Source organism: Schistocerca gregaria, chromosome 6 (assembly GCF_023897955.1).
Source record: "Schistocerca gregaria isolate iqSchGreg1 chromosome 6, iqSchGreg1.2, whole genome shotgun sequence".
In the NCBI taxonomy this organism is placed as follows: domain Eukaryota; kingdom Metazoa; phylum Arthropoda; class Insecta; order Orthoptera; family Acrididae; genus Schistocerca; species Schistocerca gregaria.
The window spans coordinates 564,106,263-564,126,271 of NC_064925.1; the positions used below are offsets into that span (position 1 = coordinate 564,106,263).

The 20,009-nt window shown below is 42.7% G+C and overlaps 1 protein-coding gene across 4 annotated transcripts in view; it reads right to left on the bottom strand.

The window, feature by feature from the left end:
* Window positions 1–20,009, bottom strand: part of LOC126279018 (uncharacterized) — a 174,758-nt gene that overhangs the window by 26,290 nt on the left and 128,459 nt on the right. For all 4 annotated transcript variants that reach the window (XM_049979409.1, XM_049979410.1, XM_049979408.1 and 1 more), the window contains exons 12-13: window positions 16,270–16,532; window positions 609–713 (exon numbers count right to left, since the gene is read on the bottom strand). In XM_049979409.1, the coding sequence (XP_049835366.1) occupies window positions 609–713; window positions 16,270–16,532 (368 nt within the window). The remainder of the gene's footprint in view (window positions 1–608; window positions 714–16,269; window positions 16,533–20,009) is intronic.

Sequence of the window (20,009 nt, forward strand, 5' to 3'; positions counted from 1 at the left end):
GCTTCTGGGGCATCATATGGGTCTCAGGGAAACCATTTTAAATATTTGTGCAGTTCCAGGTTTTAGTGGAAACAACTATGGTTATGTCAAGCAGTTGTCCATTTAAACCCTCCCCATTGCTGTTTACTCATCAAAGCTGAAACGGAAATGTTGGCCATTCATACTTCATAAGGACAAACAGCCCTATTTATGGTGAAAGAAACTACTGAATGAGGTTTCTTAATCTTGAAAAGAAAAAAAAAGCGTGACCTTTCTGCCTCAATGCTTCTTAAAGGTAAAACAAATGCTGTCAGACAAATGTCTTTTCAAGCACTTTCAGATGCCATTAATTATGTATGTCATTCTATTTTAAAAAAATCATGCTTGTATCAATATTTTGATCAATACAAGAGTTAAGACTCTATCACTTACTAAAGTATGTACCTCTTTACTTACTATTGTTTCCCCAAATACCTCATTTCAGTGTCTGCAACCATTTACAAAATAAAAGGGGTGTTATGCCTACAAAATAAAAGGAGTGTTGTGCCTCATGCGAATTCACCCTGTTTATTGTCCACTCCAAGAAACAGAAAGTTTTGAAGAATGAATATGTAGTAAAAATTTCATACTCTTTGAGGCTGCTGAGGAGTTGATGGAAGTGATCAGGCAGTATATATCTTCGTAGTGGAGCAATATGCCTTAGTGTCTGCCCATCTTCTGAGAAACCACTGAACCTGTAGACAGAAACAAGAAGTCATACAAGTTTAAATGAGCCTCAGTTTGCTTATTCCATACATTAAATTATTCTGTTAAATGTCTGAGATGTACGGAGAGCAATGGTTATGTTTATGTTGTTATTCTATAATTTTTCATTGTGTAGCCTGATAAAATACACAAAGGGAGGAACTGACAACCTTCAAATTTGTGATTTATAATGTAAACCAAATTTAATAAATTTTTTTTTAAATTACTGGTGTGGTGGGCCTCACACTTTTTGTTGTTAGGGTGAAATTGCACTTTTTTCACCATCCAACTGTCCAATTCATGTTGATCTTCTGAGGACTTTATTAGATGATAAATGACAGCATCAACTGCAAACAATCCAAAAGGTCTGCACAGTCTGTCTCCTAAATTGTTCATATACATTAAGGATTCTTTGTGAAATTTAGATGGCTTCCTGCCAATGGCCGTGTACTGTAACGAAACTTCCTGGCAGATTAAAACTGTGTGCCAGACCAAGACTCGAACTCGGGACCTTTGGCTCTGCAAGGTTTGCAAAGAGCTTCTGTGAAGTTTGGAAGGTAGGAGACAATATACTGGCAGAATTGAAGCTGTGAGAACAGGTCGTGAGTCATTCTTGGGTAGCTCAGATGATAGAACACTTTCCCATGAAAGGCAAAGGTCCCGAGTTCGAGTCTCAGTCCAGCACACAGTTTTAATCTGCCAGGAAGTTCCATATCAGCGCACACTCCACTGCAGGGTGAAAATCTCATTCTCATGTAATGTAACCTTTCTGAAAGGAAACCAAGAATCCAGTTGCACAGGTAATACCTGCCTTAAGGAATCGAAAGTTGTGACACATCAGCCAAGACAGCCCGATCTACATTGTGCTTTGCTGTGGAGGCTGTCAATCTAACACTGCATCAATTGTTAGAGGATAACAAGCCCACTGGCATACCTGAAAGTGCTTAACAATAAAACCTACATGAAAATTACAGAAATGTGTTGAAACATGGTAGACAAACATGCTGCATAGGCACACTGTGGGTAAACTGTATCTTTTGAAAATGTAGTGTATATGACTGATGTGAAGGAGACACCAAAATACATGGAAACTGATTATGGAAGAATAAAAAAGGCTACAAAATTTAAATATATATTTGAAATAATACAAAAAATACTTTGGCTAAAGTGCTAACATAGTGAGAGCAAGGAAGCTGAAATGGGTTTTCAATTAACAAAAACTTGTATAATAAATCTTTATCCATAAATGCAAAACTCTGCCATGTAACACTGTCATTAGACCAGAATGCCTTTATGCTTCAAACTTTCTTTCAGTAAATACAGCCAAACAATTAGGTGAAACAGAAAACAAAGAATGGAAAATAGTCAGGGAAATTAATGCCAGAACATGGGAATTGAAAATGGAAATTAAGAAGTAATAAATAAGTTTATGAATGAATAGAACAAATATTAGACAGAGGAGAAGAGCTGTATTGTACGAGCATCTAAACAGGCTAGACAAGAAAAGAATAACAAAAAGAATTTTTAACTTTTTTGACAGAAACCTAAAAACATCAGTTTAACACATTTTTGTTGTATTGATGTTACTGAACAATGTCATAAATAAATACTTGGTTACTAGATATAGTCAGTTAAGTTCCATATTTCCATCAATTAATCTATAACACTTTAAATAGTCATACTGTAATTAGAAAATGCTCTCCACACAGAGAATCCAAATTCTAAGACAAGATTGTATTTGTCCAAGATAGTGAAAGTTATTATGGGCAAGTAAAGGAGTTAAAGAATAAGAACAAGAAGAAGAAGAAGAAGAAGAAGAAGAAGAAGAAGAAGAGTAAGAAAAAGAAGTGGTTATAGTATTATAAGTAAACTAATGAAAATACAGAAATTAACTAACCTTATGTAGTATTTGAATATTAATTTATGATATTATTCAGTAACATCAATGCAAAACAAATCCTGTGAAAGTAAGTGCATTCTGGAATGAGGCTGAGGGAATATCAAATAGTTGTAGGTAAACAACTAGAATTCTCTCAAATACCAATTTATTCACACTTAGCTTCTACACAGAAACAAGTCCTGAGGCCAACTGCCACGTTAGCATCCAACATCCTGCCCCAAAGCCATCTCCTCAAAGATAGCACACTTACGCACTGAACGAATGTCGATATTTATGGCGCTCTACGCCACATAGGCCCCCCCTCCCACCCCCCACCCCCCCCTTGCAGAGTATGGAGTACATTCCTGTGAATGGGGGGGGGGGGGGTTGGGGGGGGTGAGAAGTTAGGAAGGTAACATACAGTTCTTCTGTGTCAGGCGGAAGCGATCGACTGGTAGGAGACCGGGGGTGAAACCCGGTACGTCAACGGCGAAGTCAGCAAGCGACGCCGGCGGCTGAAGACGACGTCTCGTCCTGGAGTGGAGGTGTAGCACTTCGTCAGCCGGCAGGCGGAGAATCACCTTGCCAGAAGGCCTAACAAAGGCACGCAAATTGCCACACGCAGCACTTCTGCTCAATTTAAAGCGGCGCACCACACGAGATTCTGCCCTTCCTCCCTCAACATTGTCACATGGGAGTACCACACACACCGTATCTCCATCTATGACAACCGATAATTTATGTATGTCATCAGGGTGTACATGTGTTTTGAATTCTTGGGTGGCACCTGTACGAGCAATGGTAGGGAGGCAGGGAGGTGTGGGAAAGCCGTGGCAGGGAGAAGCATCTGCTAAGTGGGGGGCAGCAGGTGCACTGGACTGCGCAGAAGACAAGCTCGGGCGATCAGCTGACAGACGAGGGAGCGTGACCAAAGGCAACGAGGAGCCAGCGTGGACTGAACGGCGTGACAAAGAGCTGTCACAGAAAGATGGTAACGCTATGGTAGAATCCGAGTGGTTGGCAGTTCGACTGCGAGGACTGTGAGGAGTGAAGCCCTGAAAAGATTGGCCACTTGAATTAGGTGAACGAGGAGAAGGAACAGTGCTCGGCAGAGAAGCACACTGTGGAGAATCAATACCAGAATGCATGGTATGGGAAGATGGATGGCCGCTCGAAGCAGGAGTGGGAGAAATAGGGGCAGAATCAGGGAGGTTCACCTGAGGCTCAATGAAAGTTGGTTTCAATCAGTTGAGTGAGACCGTGGTTACAGAGTCTTTGATGAGGAGATCCATTTATTCTCAGAGCGTCTGACTACCTTGTAAGGACCTGTGTAGGGCGACTGAAGCGGGGCTTTGATTGAGTCGTCTCTGAGAAACACGTACTCACAAGAGTCTAGCGTTCGTGGTGGGTATGAGCAGCCGGAGGTGGTGGCTGAATTTTGCTGCAGTGCAAGTGCACCCGCTCGAGAAGTGAAGGGAGTTCAGAGGGCCATGGAAGTGAGGTGGGAGTGACTAATTCTCCAGGCAAAACCAGAGGTTGGCCATACACAAACTTGGCTACGGAGCCCTTGACGTCTTCCTTGAAAGTCGCACGAAGGCCAAGAAGCACGAAGGGCAGTGCCTCTGTCCATTGTGAGTCATGGCAACGCAGGGCAGACTGTAAGGTGCAATGCCATCGCTCAACAAGCCCATTGCTTTGGGGGTGGTATGCAGAAGTATGAATTTTGACAATACCACACATTTTACACAAGTCAGAGAAAACTGAAGACTCGAATTGTCGCCCCTGGTCAGTGGTGAGGTAAACAGGTGAGCCAAATCTAGAGATCCACGAATCTAAGAATGCTCGACTTACTGTCTCAGAGGTAATGTTCGGAATAGGCACAGCCTCAGCCCACAGAGTCATCCTGTCAATAGCTGTAAACAAGTAACGGAAACCCTTGGAGGGGGGCAAAGGGCCTACGAGGTCAACACGAACATGGGGAAACCGGCCTGGCAGTTGTGAAAGCAGCCAAGGGGTGGGGAAGTGTGCCTGGGAACTTTGTTCTGTTGACACAACATGCATGCCCTTGCCCAAGACTGACAGTCGCAGCGCATGTCTCTCCAGACAAACCGTTCAGCTACCAGATGGGTGGAAGCTTTGACACCGGGGTGTGCTAATGTGTGTAGTTTGTCAAAGACCTGGCGTTGAAGGGGCTTAGGAATGAATGGCCGCAACGTACCACTCAATTCATCACACCACACTAAGTCAGATATGCCAGGGAAAGTAGAGCATACCGATTGGAGAGAGGAGCTGAGGTCCGAAATTAACTGCATGGTATCGGGGTCTGCCAATTGCAACCGAGGTAGGTCCATTATGTCAATTAAGGTTGTGACAGCACCAACACGCGAGAGAAAATCAGCAACCACATTGTCCGCTCCTCGGATGTAGCGAATGTCATTTGTAAATTGTAAGATGTAATCGATGTGACGAAAGCATCGTGGGGGCGGATCAGCCGCAGGATTTTTTATGGCAGGAACCAACGGCTTGTGATCAGTGAGCACAAAGAAATCTCGTCCCTCAACATCAGTTCTGAAGTGCCTTATGGCCTCGTAAACTGCAAGCAATTCTCTCTTGAATGCTGAGTATTTCTTCTGCGCGTTGTTTAGTTTTTTTGAGAAAAACTGCAGGGGGTTGTAACATCGTTGTATGTCTGACTCAGTACTGCGCCGATAGCATTGTCACTGGCATCAGTAGTGGTAAACAGTGTCGCGTCCACACGTGGGTGAGCAATAGTGACAGCGGAGGCCAACAGCTGTTTGAGTTTGTTAAATGCCTTGTCCATATCTGGTGTCCATGGGACCTGGCGGGTGCCAGAAGTTTGTGGGCCAGCGATAGCATCTGTGAGAGGAGCCTGCACCGCAGAAGCAGCTGGCAAATGTCTTCGGTAATAATTAACTGTTCCGATGAACCTGCGTAATTCCCTATAGGTATGAGGGCATAGCATCTCGAGAACAGGCTTGATCTTGTCCTGCGGTGGTGTCAGACCATCCGATGACACAACATAACTTAGGAATGTGATTGATGACTGGTGCAATTGAGTCTTTTTAATGTTCAGTTCAATACCAGCGGCTGCTAAAATATGTCACGGCTTGAACACGCTCCTAGCTCTGTTCCAAAGTAGAAGCAAAAACCAATGTGTCGTCCATGTATATGAAACAAAAGTCTAGATGGGATAAAGTTTGATTGATGAAGCAATGCCACGTTTGGGGGGGCATTTTTTAATCCAAATGGCATAAATTTGTATTGGTACAGCCCGAAGGGGGTGGTTATGGCAGTCTTTTCAATATCCTTCGGAGCCATGGGAATCTGATGAAATGCATGCTTACAGTCCAAAACAGAGAAGTACTTTGCACCTGCGAGCGCATGATTGAAGTCTGCAATGTGTGGGACCAGATATTTATCAATGATGGTGCGGGCATTTATACACCTATAGTCTCCGACCATACGCCAAGTACCGTCTTTCTTTTGGTCAAACAGGATAGGACTAGCCCAGCAACTGGAAGAAGGTTCAATTATTCCCTTTTGTAATAGATCATCCAATTGTTCTTTTGCAATTTTCATAAATTCCGGCTTGAGGCGGCGTGGGCGTTGCGATATGGGCGGCCCATCGGTTAGACGTAACCGATGAACTGTGCCATTAGTGACTACCGCAATACGTGGCGCGGAACGACAGTTACATGTCCGTGAAGCGGAGCAGGCAGTGGCGGAGGGGCAAAGCTGTGGCGCTGAGGGCACAGAAGTACCGGTGTGCCAACCACTCGTAGGCCGCGTAAAGGCCGCACTCGTGTTAACATGGGCGAGGTTGGTACACTCGTTCTTGGTAGCAGGACATGCCGCTAAGAGTGCTGTAGGCATGAGTGGGCGTGGCCGAACATCAGACGGCCGTAGTTCATTGCCACGAGCTTGGAAAGTTAATTGTCCATTCGGAATGCAAGGAGCATGAGCACTCGGGCATACACTATCATTACAAAAGGGGGTGCTGACACAGTTTACAGAATTCACAACATTGTCGTTAATGTGCGCGGGCAAGGGAACATCAGATTGGCACGGACTGACCTTGTCTGTAGCGGACGAGTTGTCTGCTTGTAGTGCCGCGAGGCATCGTAGTGTGGAGGCCAACTCGTGGTGTATGTTGCGGAGATGTAGCAGCATTTCCGTACGTTCCATCCGCAACTTCGAAGACTTGGCGCACTCCACTAGCCAGTGGACTAGACAAACAGTCCAAGATTGCAGCTCCAAGAATAGGTTTACACACTTCTTAGCACCGCACACATGTTTGGTGTTAGCCAAACTGTCACTCGGCGGAGCGAAAGGAATAGGTTTGTTAAGGGGTGGGTAAAACACAGTACTTTGCACAAAATCTAGTGACAACTGATAGTGCTTGAGGAAATCAATTCTGAGAATAGGTTCTTCAATTGTTGACACTAGAAACGTCCACTCCAGCTTGCACTCGGGCGAAAGTTTCACTGTATACAAAGTGGAACCCGAACACTGTAGGGTAGACAAGTTCACTGCACGAAGTACTGTTTTGTGTGGTTGCACTTTTTTGGTTGCTGAGCAAACTGGCAGCAAAGAGACATCTGCACCAGTGTCTACGAGAAAACATACACCTGATCGTAAATCACGAACATAGGCTCGACCACACTTACTGTTGTTTTCCGAAACGGAATGCAACGTGGGATGGTGCCCATTGTTTACATTGCAGGAGGTGGCACCGTAGCCTACCTGTGGTTGGAGTTTGGGTAAGAACATGGTGACTGGCATTTGCGAGCCTGCTCCCCGGATCTCGCATGGAAGAAACAGTAAGGTTGGGCGGGCATGTGTTCCTGTGGGTAGTTGCTAGGTGACAGAGTATGTGCCCCAGAGTCTTCCACAGAGGCCGAAGCACTGTCGTTGCGGGGGATTGAAGGTGCAGGCCGGGCAGCTAGTTTAACAAACTTGTTATTAGCAGCACCAGACAAGAGCGTGGCGTCAGAAAGCGTCTTAGTGTGGTCACGTCCAGAATGCAGTGCACGGAGCTCACATTGTCTGGCTGAGTATGCTCTGTCGGCGGCGCGTAAGCGTTCATTTACTGGCCTATCTTCATACGCAGAGATTGCAGTCTGGACAGGCAGGCAAAGGCAGCTTTTCAGTCCAGATTTCTGCGGGCGTGTCATCAGGCATAACTTGCTCATGGACGAGAAGACGGATGCACCACCACAGCTGGGACGGAGACCTGTTGCCGAGACGCTCTTTGTAGATGAGCTGTCGCACATTCTCTCTCCTGGTTTTAGAGACGCGATCCAGTATCGTCTTTTTCGCCACAGCGTACTTCCCTCCTAGGGAGGAGGGGGGAGGTGCTTTGACCAGATCGTACATTAAATCAACGCGGTCATGAAGATGGTTCATGAGGCAGGCGAAGCGTGCGTCGTCGTCCAAAGCACAGACATTGAATGTTTGTTCAACCAGGTTAAACCAGAACTCCGGGTGAGCGGGTTTGAAGTCTGGTAGTTTCGGCAGATTCAGCACTGCAGTCACTGAGGAGATGCGCCTATTACTTCGGATGGAAGTAGAGCATGCAGAAGATAGCGAGTCCGAATTATTGGCGTCCCGTAATGTGGGAATCGCGAAATTCACTTGACGCCGGGGGGACAGCTGAGAAGCAACGGACGCTCGAACGGTGTGAGGATCGTAGTCTAAATGTGCATTCTCATTGACATGGTAGTTCGGAGAGAAGCCACAAGTACTTAAGTACGCCGGTGAATGTCCATTATGCACACAGTATTCACTCGACCGTGAGTGGTGGGGCTGGTTGTAGATATCGGAGTAATTACTGTTCAGCACAGAATTGTTGAATTGATTAGAAGCAACACAAGGATCCCACACACGTCTACTAGGATGCACACTCGGTGTGATATTTGCTGTTTGGCGAGCATTGAACACCTGTTGACTAGCCGGCGCGGAAGGATACACACGTGGCGGGAACTGACTGGAGTTTGAATTTACTACTGGACTTTCCAAAGTAGCAAAACCTCGCTCGACGCCACGAACTGTATTGAATTGTGCATTCGACACAGGAGTAGGAATGTTCCGACCAACACTCTGTGGAGAACACGTGGGAAGGTCTAGGCTAACAAAGCCAGAGTCCACGACCGTTGGCGGTTGGAAGAAACTGGCAGCACTCGATGAATTCCACTGCATGTTCTGACTGAAGGATTCCGAAGATTCTTGCGGCATGTCCACTACGACGGCAGGAGTGCTGGAGAGATGTTGCTGAAATCCGGGCAGCAGTGAGTGCTGAAAAGCCATTGTCTGGAGCTGAACAAAGGCCCTCGTGATCGCGGAGAAACCCGACGCGGTAGGCACGTAAATAACCGTCGGGAGGTAACTCGGACACGTATTACAAAAAAAACGGGGTCACCAGGGAGGGAATATCAAATAGTTGTAGGTAAACAACTAGAATTCTCTCAAATACCGATTTATTTATACTTAGCTTCTACACAGATACAAGTCCTGAGGCTAACTGACCCGTTAACGTCCAACATCCTGCCCCAAAGCCATCTCCTCAAAGATAGCACACTTACGCACTGAACGAATATTGATATTCACCATAAGGCTTCAACTCTTCAGTACAGTGTTCATTCATAAGGTTTTTCAAATGATTATTTTACTTTATATATTTTTACCATACTTCCACGTAGAGGTGCTTCACCTGTTGAGCACGCACTACAGGGACCATATTGTCAGGGATTTCACATACACATTGCCCATTTTTGGGGAGAAAATTAATGGAAACCTTTTTGTGATCCTGTTTATGTTATTACACCTGTTACATATACCCTGAGTGGGCCCATACAATATGCTGGTCTACCATGTTTTGACACTTTTCTTCTAATGTTTCATTTATGCTTTATGTTTAACCTGTTCAGGAATGCCAGTGTGCTCATTGTCCCCAGCCAAATGATGTGGTGTTATATTTCTGGCTTTCACGGCTGAGCTAACTGGTGTGTCACAAAGTTTAACTGCAGAGATATGCAAACATTGTAATTCTTGTAAGTATTTACGAGAACATTCTGTACATTATAAACACTATGCTAGAGTATTAGCAATATGATTACAATGCAACCAATTAACCATTTAAACTAATCTTCCAGGCATTGGATAATGATGATGATGATGATGATGATGGTGGTGGTGGTGGTGGTGAGGGTTGATGACAGTGACAATAACCACACCAACACTTCTTTCAATGACTACAGTTCTGCATTGTTAAAACTGGCTAAATCTTTTTCTTTAAAGATGTTGGATGCAATATGTGATAGCATTAGATTTACCATAAATCCTACTAAACCAGCTGTTTCTGTGTTGAAACTGGTGAACCACTGCTCAACATTCAGCCACAGATTCTCATGCATACAAAGTAAAATAGATGGCTGAGAGTCCTCTTCTTATTATCATGTTCTCACAATCCATAGTATGCATTTGGAATACCTACAGAAACTGAATACATCACCTACAGCATCACTTATCCATCTATTAAATTGAGCCACATGTTTTAGGCAGGTATGGGAACAAGGGAAATATCTCAGTGGTAGAAAGCTCCTGATTTGCTTTGACTCCCTTAATCTCTTACAGACAATTCAGCATGTTTACTCAGGGTATAAATCAATCCTAACGGTATAGGCACTGTTTGTATAGCAACATAGTCTTTTATAGCCAAGTCCACTTCAGTGAAATTCTTTGGAGTGTGTGTCCATATTAGGCTGTGATAAAACAACCAATGTTTCATTTACTGTTGTCAGTATATTTCATCAATGTGATTGTGATTGTCATTTCTGCTTCACATATGCTATTGGGTCCTGCGGCTTCTGTGAACATTACTGGAAGCACTGGCATACTGCCTTAACTGGATGACAGGCTCAAGACTGAGGGATATCAGATGTTTATTGCTAGAAATATTTCACATAAATTTTCACCAGTTACCGTCAGCAACACGTACTATTGCTAAGAAAATTTTATGTTTATTTTTATTGGTTGTTATCAGTGCCATCATGTCTAATGATATTTACAAATTAGCTGGTGTTAACTGAGACCTGCCAGTCTTCCTAATACCTCCAGTATTTTGTTTAAAAGATACAGTGGGACTGCTCCATATGCGTTCAGCTTGCTGGCTTGCAGTAACTGGCTATCAAGACAGAAAACACCTGAAGCGCTCCCCATAGTTCATAGCAACTGGCTGCATTGCTATTCTGACAGCCTTAATGCATTTTCACTTGTGGCAAATGGCCATCTGACTGAAATACTTTTTCTCATGGCTCAGTCGATTTAGTTTACTGATTACACAGTATATATAATGCTTGTGCTCCATAATACGTGTCTTTGGATAGATAAAAAAAAATCTACTCACCAAGCAGTGGCAGAGGAACACACACAAAAGGGTTTAACTTTTACAAGCTTTTGGAGACAGTGGCTCCTTCTTCTGGCAGGAGAGTTGAAGGGGAAGGAAGAGGGGTGAACGAAAAGGACTGGAGAGGTTTAGGGAAAGGAGTACAGTTCAGAAAAGTCACCCAGAACCCCGGGTAAGGGGAAACTTACCAGACAGGGTGATAATGAAAGACTGATTGTTGCAGACTGCACTGTACAAGATTTGAAAACCTGAGAGCTTAAAGGTGGAAGACAGAGTAATATGCAAGACAGAGATTACTACTAAGATATCATCCATGAGTTAATAAGAGAGAAAAGCTAAGTGCATTTTATATAACAGAGGTAGGAGAGAGAATGAAGAATAGATGTCAGAAAATGAAAGATGCAGAAAACTAAAAGGGAGAGAAGAATAAAATAGTTACCATGAATAAATGCTAAAAATGGAAGGAATTAACGTAAATTAAGGCCAGGTGGGTGGCGAGAACCAAGGACATCTTGCAGTACTAGTTCCCACCTATGGAGTGGTTAGAACTGTCATCTGGTGGAAGAACCCAAATGGTGCGTGTGGTGAAACAGGCACCAAGGTCACTCTGTACAGCATGCTCTGCAGTGGGTATTGTTTATTGCCTGTATACCCCTGCCTATACCTATTCATCCTGACTGATAACAAGTTGGTAGTCATGTCAATGTGAAAGGCCAAACAGAGTTTACATAACAGCTGGTATATGACCTGCCATTTCAAAGGTGGCTCTGCCTTTGATAGTATAGGTTTTGCCAGTTACAAGGTTGGAATAGGTGGTGGTAGGAAGTGCATAGGGCATGTTTTGCAGTGGTGATGGTCATAAGGGTAGGAGCCATAGGGAGATGTGTGTGGAAGGAGATAGGGTCTGCCAAGGATGTTGTGGAGATTGGGAGGGCAGTGAAAAGCTATTATAGGTGTGGTGAGCAATATCTTAGACAGATAGGATCTCATTTCATGCCATGATTTTAGGAAGTCATGGCCTTGTCAAAGTAGCTGATTAATACATTCAAGACCATGATAATACTATATGACAAGGGGTGTGCTCTGAAGTTGTTTTTTGGAGGTATCAGCAGCACCAGGATTGTATGTAATGGCCTGGGAAATCTGCTTTTGAGCTGGGCTGTTGGGATAATTACGTCCAGTGAAGGCTGAAGTGAGAGTGATGGTAAATTGCTATAAAGAGTCTGCATCTGAACAATACATTTGCCTCTAATGCCAAGTCTGTATGGGAGGGAACATTTGACATGGAAAGAATGGCAGCTGTCAAAATGTAAGTACTATTTTTTGTTAGTAGGTTTGATGTGGATGGAAGTGTGTAGCTGACCTTTGGCGAGGATGAGATAAACATCAAGAAAAGTGACATGGTATTTGGAACAGGACCATGTGAAATTTAATTAGGAGAAGGTGTTTAGAAATTTTTAAGATCAGCCTCACCATGAATCCATACAGCAGAGATGTCATCAATGTATCCAAACTAAACCAGGGGCTGAAGGCTTATGAATTCCAGGAAAGCCCCCTCCAAGCAACCCATGGAAAGATTGCCATAGGAAGGAGCCATCCTGGTTCCCATGACCATACCCCTGATCTGTTTGTATGTCAGCCCATCAAAGGTGAAGTAATTGCTGGTAAGTATGAAGTTGATTAAAGTTAGCAAGAAGGATGTCATGGGTTTGGAATCGGGTGGGCATTGACTAAGGAAATGTTCAGAAGCAGATAGACCATGTACATAAATGACGATTCCATCATTATCCTTCCAAGGACGAAGAATCTACTACAGTTGTACTTGACCAATAGGGTTGTGTTAGTGAAGGTCTATGTACAGCATCTGCCATCAATATCCCATTCCTGGGATTCAAACTAACCTCCAGTCCCTCCTAAAAACCTCAGGCCCCTCACAAGGACTTACACCTCAGTCCATAGAACTCCATACCTCACCAAAACGAACCACCTCCAACTTTTACGATCTTCCTAAGGTCCACTAAGTGAATCATCTTGGCTGTCCCAGAGTTGCTAGCTGCAAAGCACCCACCAAATGGATATCTGCCTTAGTTTATCAACACCTGCAACCCATAGCACAAAGATGCCCCCCCCCCTTATGTTAAAGATACCAACCAATTCCTAGATCATCTGAAATCTGTCACAATCCTGCTCCCACCACACATGTCCGCAGCTCGTAGTCTAGTGGCTAGTGTCCCGGGTTCAATTCTCGGACAGGTTGGGGATTTTCTCCGCCCAGGGACTGAGTGTTTGTGTTGTCCTTATTATTTCATCATCATCCTCTTCATCATTTGTGACAGTGTCTAGATTCGATTGTGAAATAAAATGGGCTGTGTAAGAATTGGGACTTTGTACAAGTGCTGATGACCATGCAGTTGAGCACCCCACAAACCAAACATTATCATCACCCACCACATACCTTGCTTGTCACCACTGATGCCATCTCCCTTTATACCAACACCCCCATTTACATGGTCTATCTGCTGCTGAACATTTCCTCAGTCAATGCGCACCTGATTCCAAACCCATGACATCCTTCTCGGCCAACTCAATTAGCTGTATACTTACCAACAATTACTTCACTTTTGAAGCGCAGACATACAAAAAGATCAGGCGTACAGCCATGAGAAACAGGACAGCTCCTTCCAGTACCAATCTTTTCACGGGTTGCTTGGCCGGGGCTCTCGTGGGATCCATAAGCCTTCAGCCCCTGTTTGGGTTTAGGTACACTGACGACATCTTTGCTGTAGGGACTCGCATTGAGGCTGATTCTGTAAAAATTTCTCGAATTTCTAAATAACTTCTCTGAATCAAATTTCACATGGTCCTGCTCCAAATACCATGTCACTTTCCTTTATGTTCATCTCATCATCACCAAAGTCAACTACACACTTCCATCTGCATCAAACCTACTAATAAAAAACTGTACTTACATTTTGAAAGTTGTCGTCTTTTCCATGTCATAAGTTCCCTCCCATACAGGCTTGGCATTCAAGGCAAAAGTATTTGTTCAGATGCACACTCTCTATAGCAATACACTATCACTCTCACTTCAGCCTGGACGTAATTATCCCAACAGCCTAGTTCAAAAACAGATTTCCCAGGCCACTGCATTCAATCCTGGTACTGCTGATCCCTCCAAAAAACAACTTCAGAGCTCACTCCTTGTCACACATTATTATCCTTGTCTTGAATGTATTAATCAGTTACTTTGAAAAGGCCATAACTTTCTAAATTCAAGCCATGAAATGACATCCATTCTGTCTGAGATATTGTCCATCACACCTAGAATAGTTTTTCATCACCCTCCCAATCTCCTCGATATCCTTGTCAGGTCCTATCTCCTTCTGCACTCATCTTCCTGTGGCTCCTACTCCTGTGACCATCACCACTCCAAAACTTGCCCTATGCACTTCCTACCACAACCTAATCCAGCCTTGTAACTGGCAAAACCTATACCATCAAAGGCAGAGCCACCTTTGAAATGACAGGTCATATACCAGCTGTTATGTGAACACTGTTTAGCCTTTTACATCAGCATTACTACCACCCCATTATCAGTCAGGATGAATGGATATAGGCAGAGGGAATATACAGGCAACACACATTATCCTGTTGCAAAAACATGCTGCACAACATGACCTTGGTGCCTGTTTCACCACACGCACCATCTGGATTCTTCCCCCAGACACCAGTTTCTCAGACCTCTGCAGGTGGGAACTTTAGGAGTAAAGGAGAACATTAACCAAATAGCAGAAGTGTTGAGTCGTTGACAGGCTCACACGAAAGAGAAGGAAAACTTGCTAGCTTTCAGATTTAATCCTTTCTTGAGCTAGAGTACACACACACACACACACACACACACACACACACACACACACACACACACACACACACAAATTAGGCCCACCTTGATGCAGCAATTACGGGGTAGTATTCACATGCTTTTTAAATTCTATACTCTTCACAGGGAGTTATAAAAAGGTTTGGCTGTATGTTCAGGACACTGAAGAAGATACTGTACAATCGACTAATAGAACAAATCTTCAAAGGCTATCATCCAGTAATGAACTGACAATATTACATATTAACAGATCACCAGAAAAAACAGCTGTAACTAACATAGTTGCCCATATATACCTTATTTTTTAATCAGACCCCAGTCACACTATAGCACTGGGAAAATTTAGTTGCATGGGACAATGTAGCCATGTGTGTGCACATGCCCGCACATGTGCAAGCATATTTTCTTTATTATTTAGCTCTAAAGAGCCCACAGGCGAAAATCTCAGCAATGTGTTGAGTCTCGTTTATGTGACTATTGATCGCTCAATGGCTCAAGTATACAGTGAGTGGTTGACTTTACTGTTTAATTATGTATTTATTTAATCTAAAAAAGATATGTAAGACCTATAGATGAAAAAGGATAATAATCATTATCTGTATCCTATGAAATTAATGGCAAAATACGTTTTGTTTGTGAGTGTGTTGAACCTTTATTTGGGATTTTTCTGTATTAATTTTTGGACTCTTACAGAAATGTTATTATACAACTATAAATGTTATTATACAACTATGAAGTGCACTTTCAGTTACTTTAATTTATTTAGGGTGTGCACAGAAGTACAAAGTAAAAAATTGGTAACTTGAACTTTCTATTATTATTAATGTTAATGATTTGCAGTTCTACAGTTTCTAGATGCAAAACTCATGCTTGGTTATGCTCTTAGGCTTTTGTGGTCTGAGTTAGTTTCCTTTAAATTGTTCTGGGTTGTACCCCATGTCATACTGTACAATGATAAACCAACTTTGGTCATTATTTCTAGTGATCTTTCTCAAGGCATGTAAATGCAACATGCAATAATGTCCAAAAAATTGTTTTTATCATTTTACAATGTGACCTTATCTAGAACCCAGAAGAATTTTTATGGAAACTCATAATGAAGCATTTACAGTGAAATCAGTCACCATAGCAATTCCGAATGTATGCAGCAATCCTTGTGAATAACTTACAAATAAACTTTCAAATGCAAGAGCAGAGGGAACTGCTGGGAATTTGATTGCATACTTGAAAAGTTTTTGTTTTCTATGTGCGAACACTGACAAAGAGCTCCCCATGTCTTCAACTTTTCAACAGAAGTACTATACACTACATGTGAAATACTACTTTAAAGTAATTATTTGCATTATTAGAAGTGGATAATACCTTACAACAAAAATCTTCTTGTAAACATTCCTTTGTATATTGTTGGTTATCATCTGAAGTGCATAAGTAAACAGATCACTATTTGGCCTTGGCTGAAAATAGTTTATGATATAATTGTTCTCCAGAGCATTCTGGTGTAACACTGCACTTGTACTATCAACAATTATTATCACAGTATCATCTTCAGACAACAGTCTTTGGATCCATTCTTGCCGGCCAACAGCAATTTCATTCCACTGATGTGGGTCAAAGACATCGCAAACCTGAAAGAGCACATCTGAACTTTACTTATATTCAATAAATATTATATTAACCTCTATAACATAATTTTTTCCACATGCTTGAAGGCTCTCCCTCAAGTCAAAGTTTACATTTCGTTGAAAAAACAATATGATGTAATGGTTTCTGTATACAGTGTAGCTATGTCCAGGCTCTTTAAAAAATGTAAATCTTACATTCCCCCCCCCCCCCCCCCCATGAAACATGGACCTTGCCGTTGGTGGGGAGGCTTGCGTGCCTCAGCGATACGCAAGGTGCAACCACAACGGAGTGGTATCTGTTGAGAGGCCAGACAAACATGTGGTTCCTGAAGAGGGCAGCAGCCTTTTCAGTAGTTGCAGGGGCAACAGTCTGGATGATTGACTGATCTGGCCTTGCAACATTAACCAAAATGGCCTTGCTGTGCTGGTACTGTGAACGGCTGAAAGCAAGGGAAAACTACAGCCGTAACTTTTCCCGAGGACATGCAGCTTTACTGTATGATTAAATGATGATGAAGTCCTCTTGGGTAAAATATTCCGGAGGTAAAATAGTCCCCTATTCGGATCTCCAGGTGGGGACTACTCAGGAGGACGTCGTTATCAGGAGAAAGAAAACTGGCGTTCTACGGATCGTAGCGTGGAATGTCAGATCCATTAATCGGGCAGGTAGGTTAGAAAATTTAAAAAGGGAAATGGATAGGTTAAATTTAGATATAGTGGGAATTAGTGAAGTTTGGTGGCAGGAGGTACAAGACTTTTGGTCAGGTGAATACAGGGTTATAAATACAAAATCAAATAGGGCTAATGCAGGAGTAGGTTTAATAATGAATAAAAAAATAGGAGTGCGGGTAAGCTACTACAAACAGCATAGTGAACGCATTATTGTGGCCAAGATAGACACAAAGCCCATCCCTACTACAGTAGTACAAGTTTATATGCCAACTAGCTCTGCAGATGATGAAGAAATTGATGAAATGTATGATGAGATAAAAGAAATTATTCAGGTAGTGAAGGGAGACGAAAATTTAATAGTCATGTGTGACTGGAATTCGTCAGTAGAAAAAGGGAGAGAAGGAAACATAGTAGGTGATTATGGATTGGGGCTAAGAAATGAAAGAGGAAGCCGTGTGGTAGAATTTTGCACAGAGCATAACTTAATCATAGCTAACACTTGGTTCAAGAATCATAAAAGAAGGTTGTATACATGGAAGAATCCTGGAGATACTAAAAGGTATCAGATAGAATATATAATGGTAAGACAGAGATTTAGGAATCAGGTTTTAAATTGTAGGACATTTCCAGGGGCAGATGTGGACTCTGACCACAATCTATTGGCTAGGACCTGTAGGTTAAAACTGAAGAAACTGCAAAAAGGTGGGAATTTAAGGACATGGGATCTGGATAAGCTGAAAGAACCAGAGGTTGTACAGAGTTTCAAGGAGAGCATAAGGGAACAATTAACAGCAATGGGGGAAAGAAACACAGTAGAAGAAGAATGGGTAGCTCTGAGGGATGGAGTAGTGAAGGCAGCAGAGGATAAAGTAGGTAAAAAGACGAGGGCTGCTAGAAATCCTTGAGTAACAGAAGAAATATTGAATTTAATTGATGAAAGGAGAAAATATAAAAATGCAGTAAATGAAGCAGGCAAACAGGAACACAAACGTTCAAAAATGAGATCGACAGGAAGTGCAAAATGGTTAAGCAGGGATGACTAGAAGAGAGAAGAGAACCACGTGTATGAATATCAAGAGATCAGATGGCAAGCCAGTTCTAAGCAAAGAAGGGAAAGAAGAAAGGTGGAAGGAGTATATAGAAGGTTTATACAAGGGCGATGTACTTGAGGACAATGTTATGGAAATGGAAGAGGATGTAGATGAAGACGAAATGGGAGGTAAGATACTGCGTGAAGAGTTTGACAGGGCACTGAAAGACCTGAGTCGAAACAAGGCCCCCGAAATAGACAACATTCCATTAGAACTACTGATGGCCTTGGGAGAGCCAGTCATGACAAAACTCTACCAGCTGGTGAGCAAGATGTATGAGACAGGTGAAATACCCTCAGACTTCAAGAAGAATATAATAATTCCAATCCCAAAGAAAGCAGGTGCTGACAGATGTGAAAATTACCGAACTATCAGTTTAATAAGTCACAGCTGCAAAATACTAACGCGAATTCTTTACAGACGAATGGAAAAACTATTAGATGCGGACCTCGGGGAGGAACAGTTTGGATTCCGTAGAAATGTTGGAACTCGTGAGGCAATACTGACCTTACGACTTATCTTAGAAGAAAGATTAAGAAAAGGCAAACCTACGTTTCTAGCATTTGTAGACTTAGAGAAAGCTTTTGACAATGTTGACTGGAATACTCTCTTTCAAATTCTGAAGGTGGCAGGGGTAAAATACAGGGAGCGAAAGGGTATTTACAATTTGTACAGAAACCAGATGGCAGTTATTAGAATTGAGGGGCATGAAAGGGAAGCAGTGGTTGGGAAAGGAGTGAGACAGGATTGTAGCCTCTCCCCGATGTTATTCAATCTGTATATTGAGCAAGCAGTAAAGGAAACAAAAGAAAAATTTGGAGTAGGTATTAAAATTCATGGAGAAGAAGTAAAAACTTTGAGGTTCGCCGATGAAATTGTAATTCTGTCAGAGACGGCAAAGGACTTGGAAGAGCAGTTGCACGGAATGGACAGTGTCTTGAAAAGAGGATATAAGATGAACATCAACAAAAGCAAAATGAGGATAATGGAATGTAGTCAAATTAAATCGGGTGATGCTGAGATTAGCAAATGAGACACTTAAAGTAGTAAAGGAGTTTTGCTATTTAGGAAGTAAAATAACTGATGATGGTCGAAGTAGAGAGGATATAAAATGTAGACTGGCAATGGCAAGGAAAGCGTTTCTAAAGAAGAGAAATTTGTTAACGTCGAATATAGATTTATGTATCAGGAAGTCGTTTCTGAAAGTATTTGTTTGGAGTGTAGCCATGTATGGAAGTGAAACGTGGACGATAACTAGATTGGACAAGAAGAGAATAGAAGCTTTCGAAATGTGTTGCTACAGAAGAATGCTGAAGATTGGATGGGTAGATCACGTAACTAATGAGGAGGTATTGAATAGGATTGGGGAGAAGAGAAGTTTGTGGCACAACTTGACTAGAAGAAGGGATCGGTTGGTAGGACATGTTTTGAGGCATCAAGGGATCACAAATTTAGCATTGGAGGGCAGTGTGGAAGGTAAAAATCGTAGAGGGAGACCAAGAGATGAATACACTAAGTAGATTCAGAAGGATGTAGGTTGCAGTTGGTACTGGGAGATGAAGCAGCTTGCACAGGATAGAGTAGCATGGAGAGCTGCATCAAACCAGTCTCAGGACTGAAGACAAGAACAACAACAACAACAACAACAACATCTTTTTCAACCATAGTCGACAAGTACTACAATCATAATTTTGTATCCTACCCAACATACGAAGTG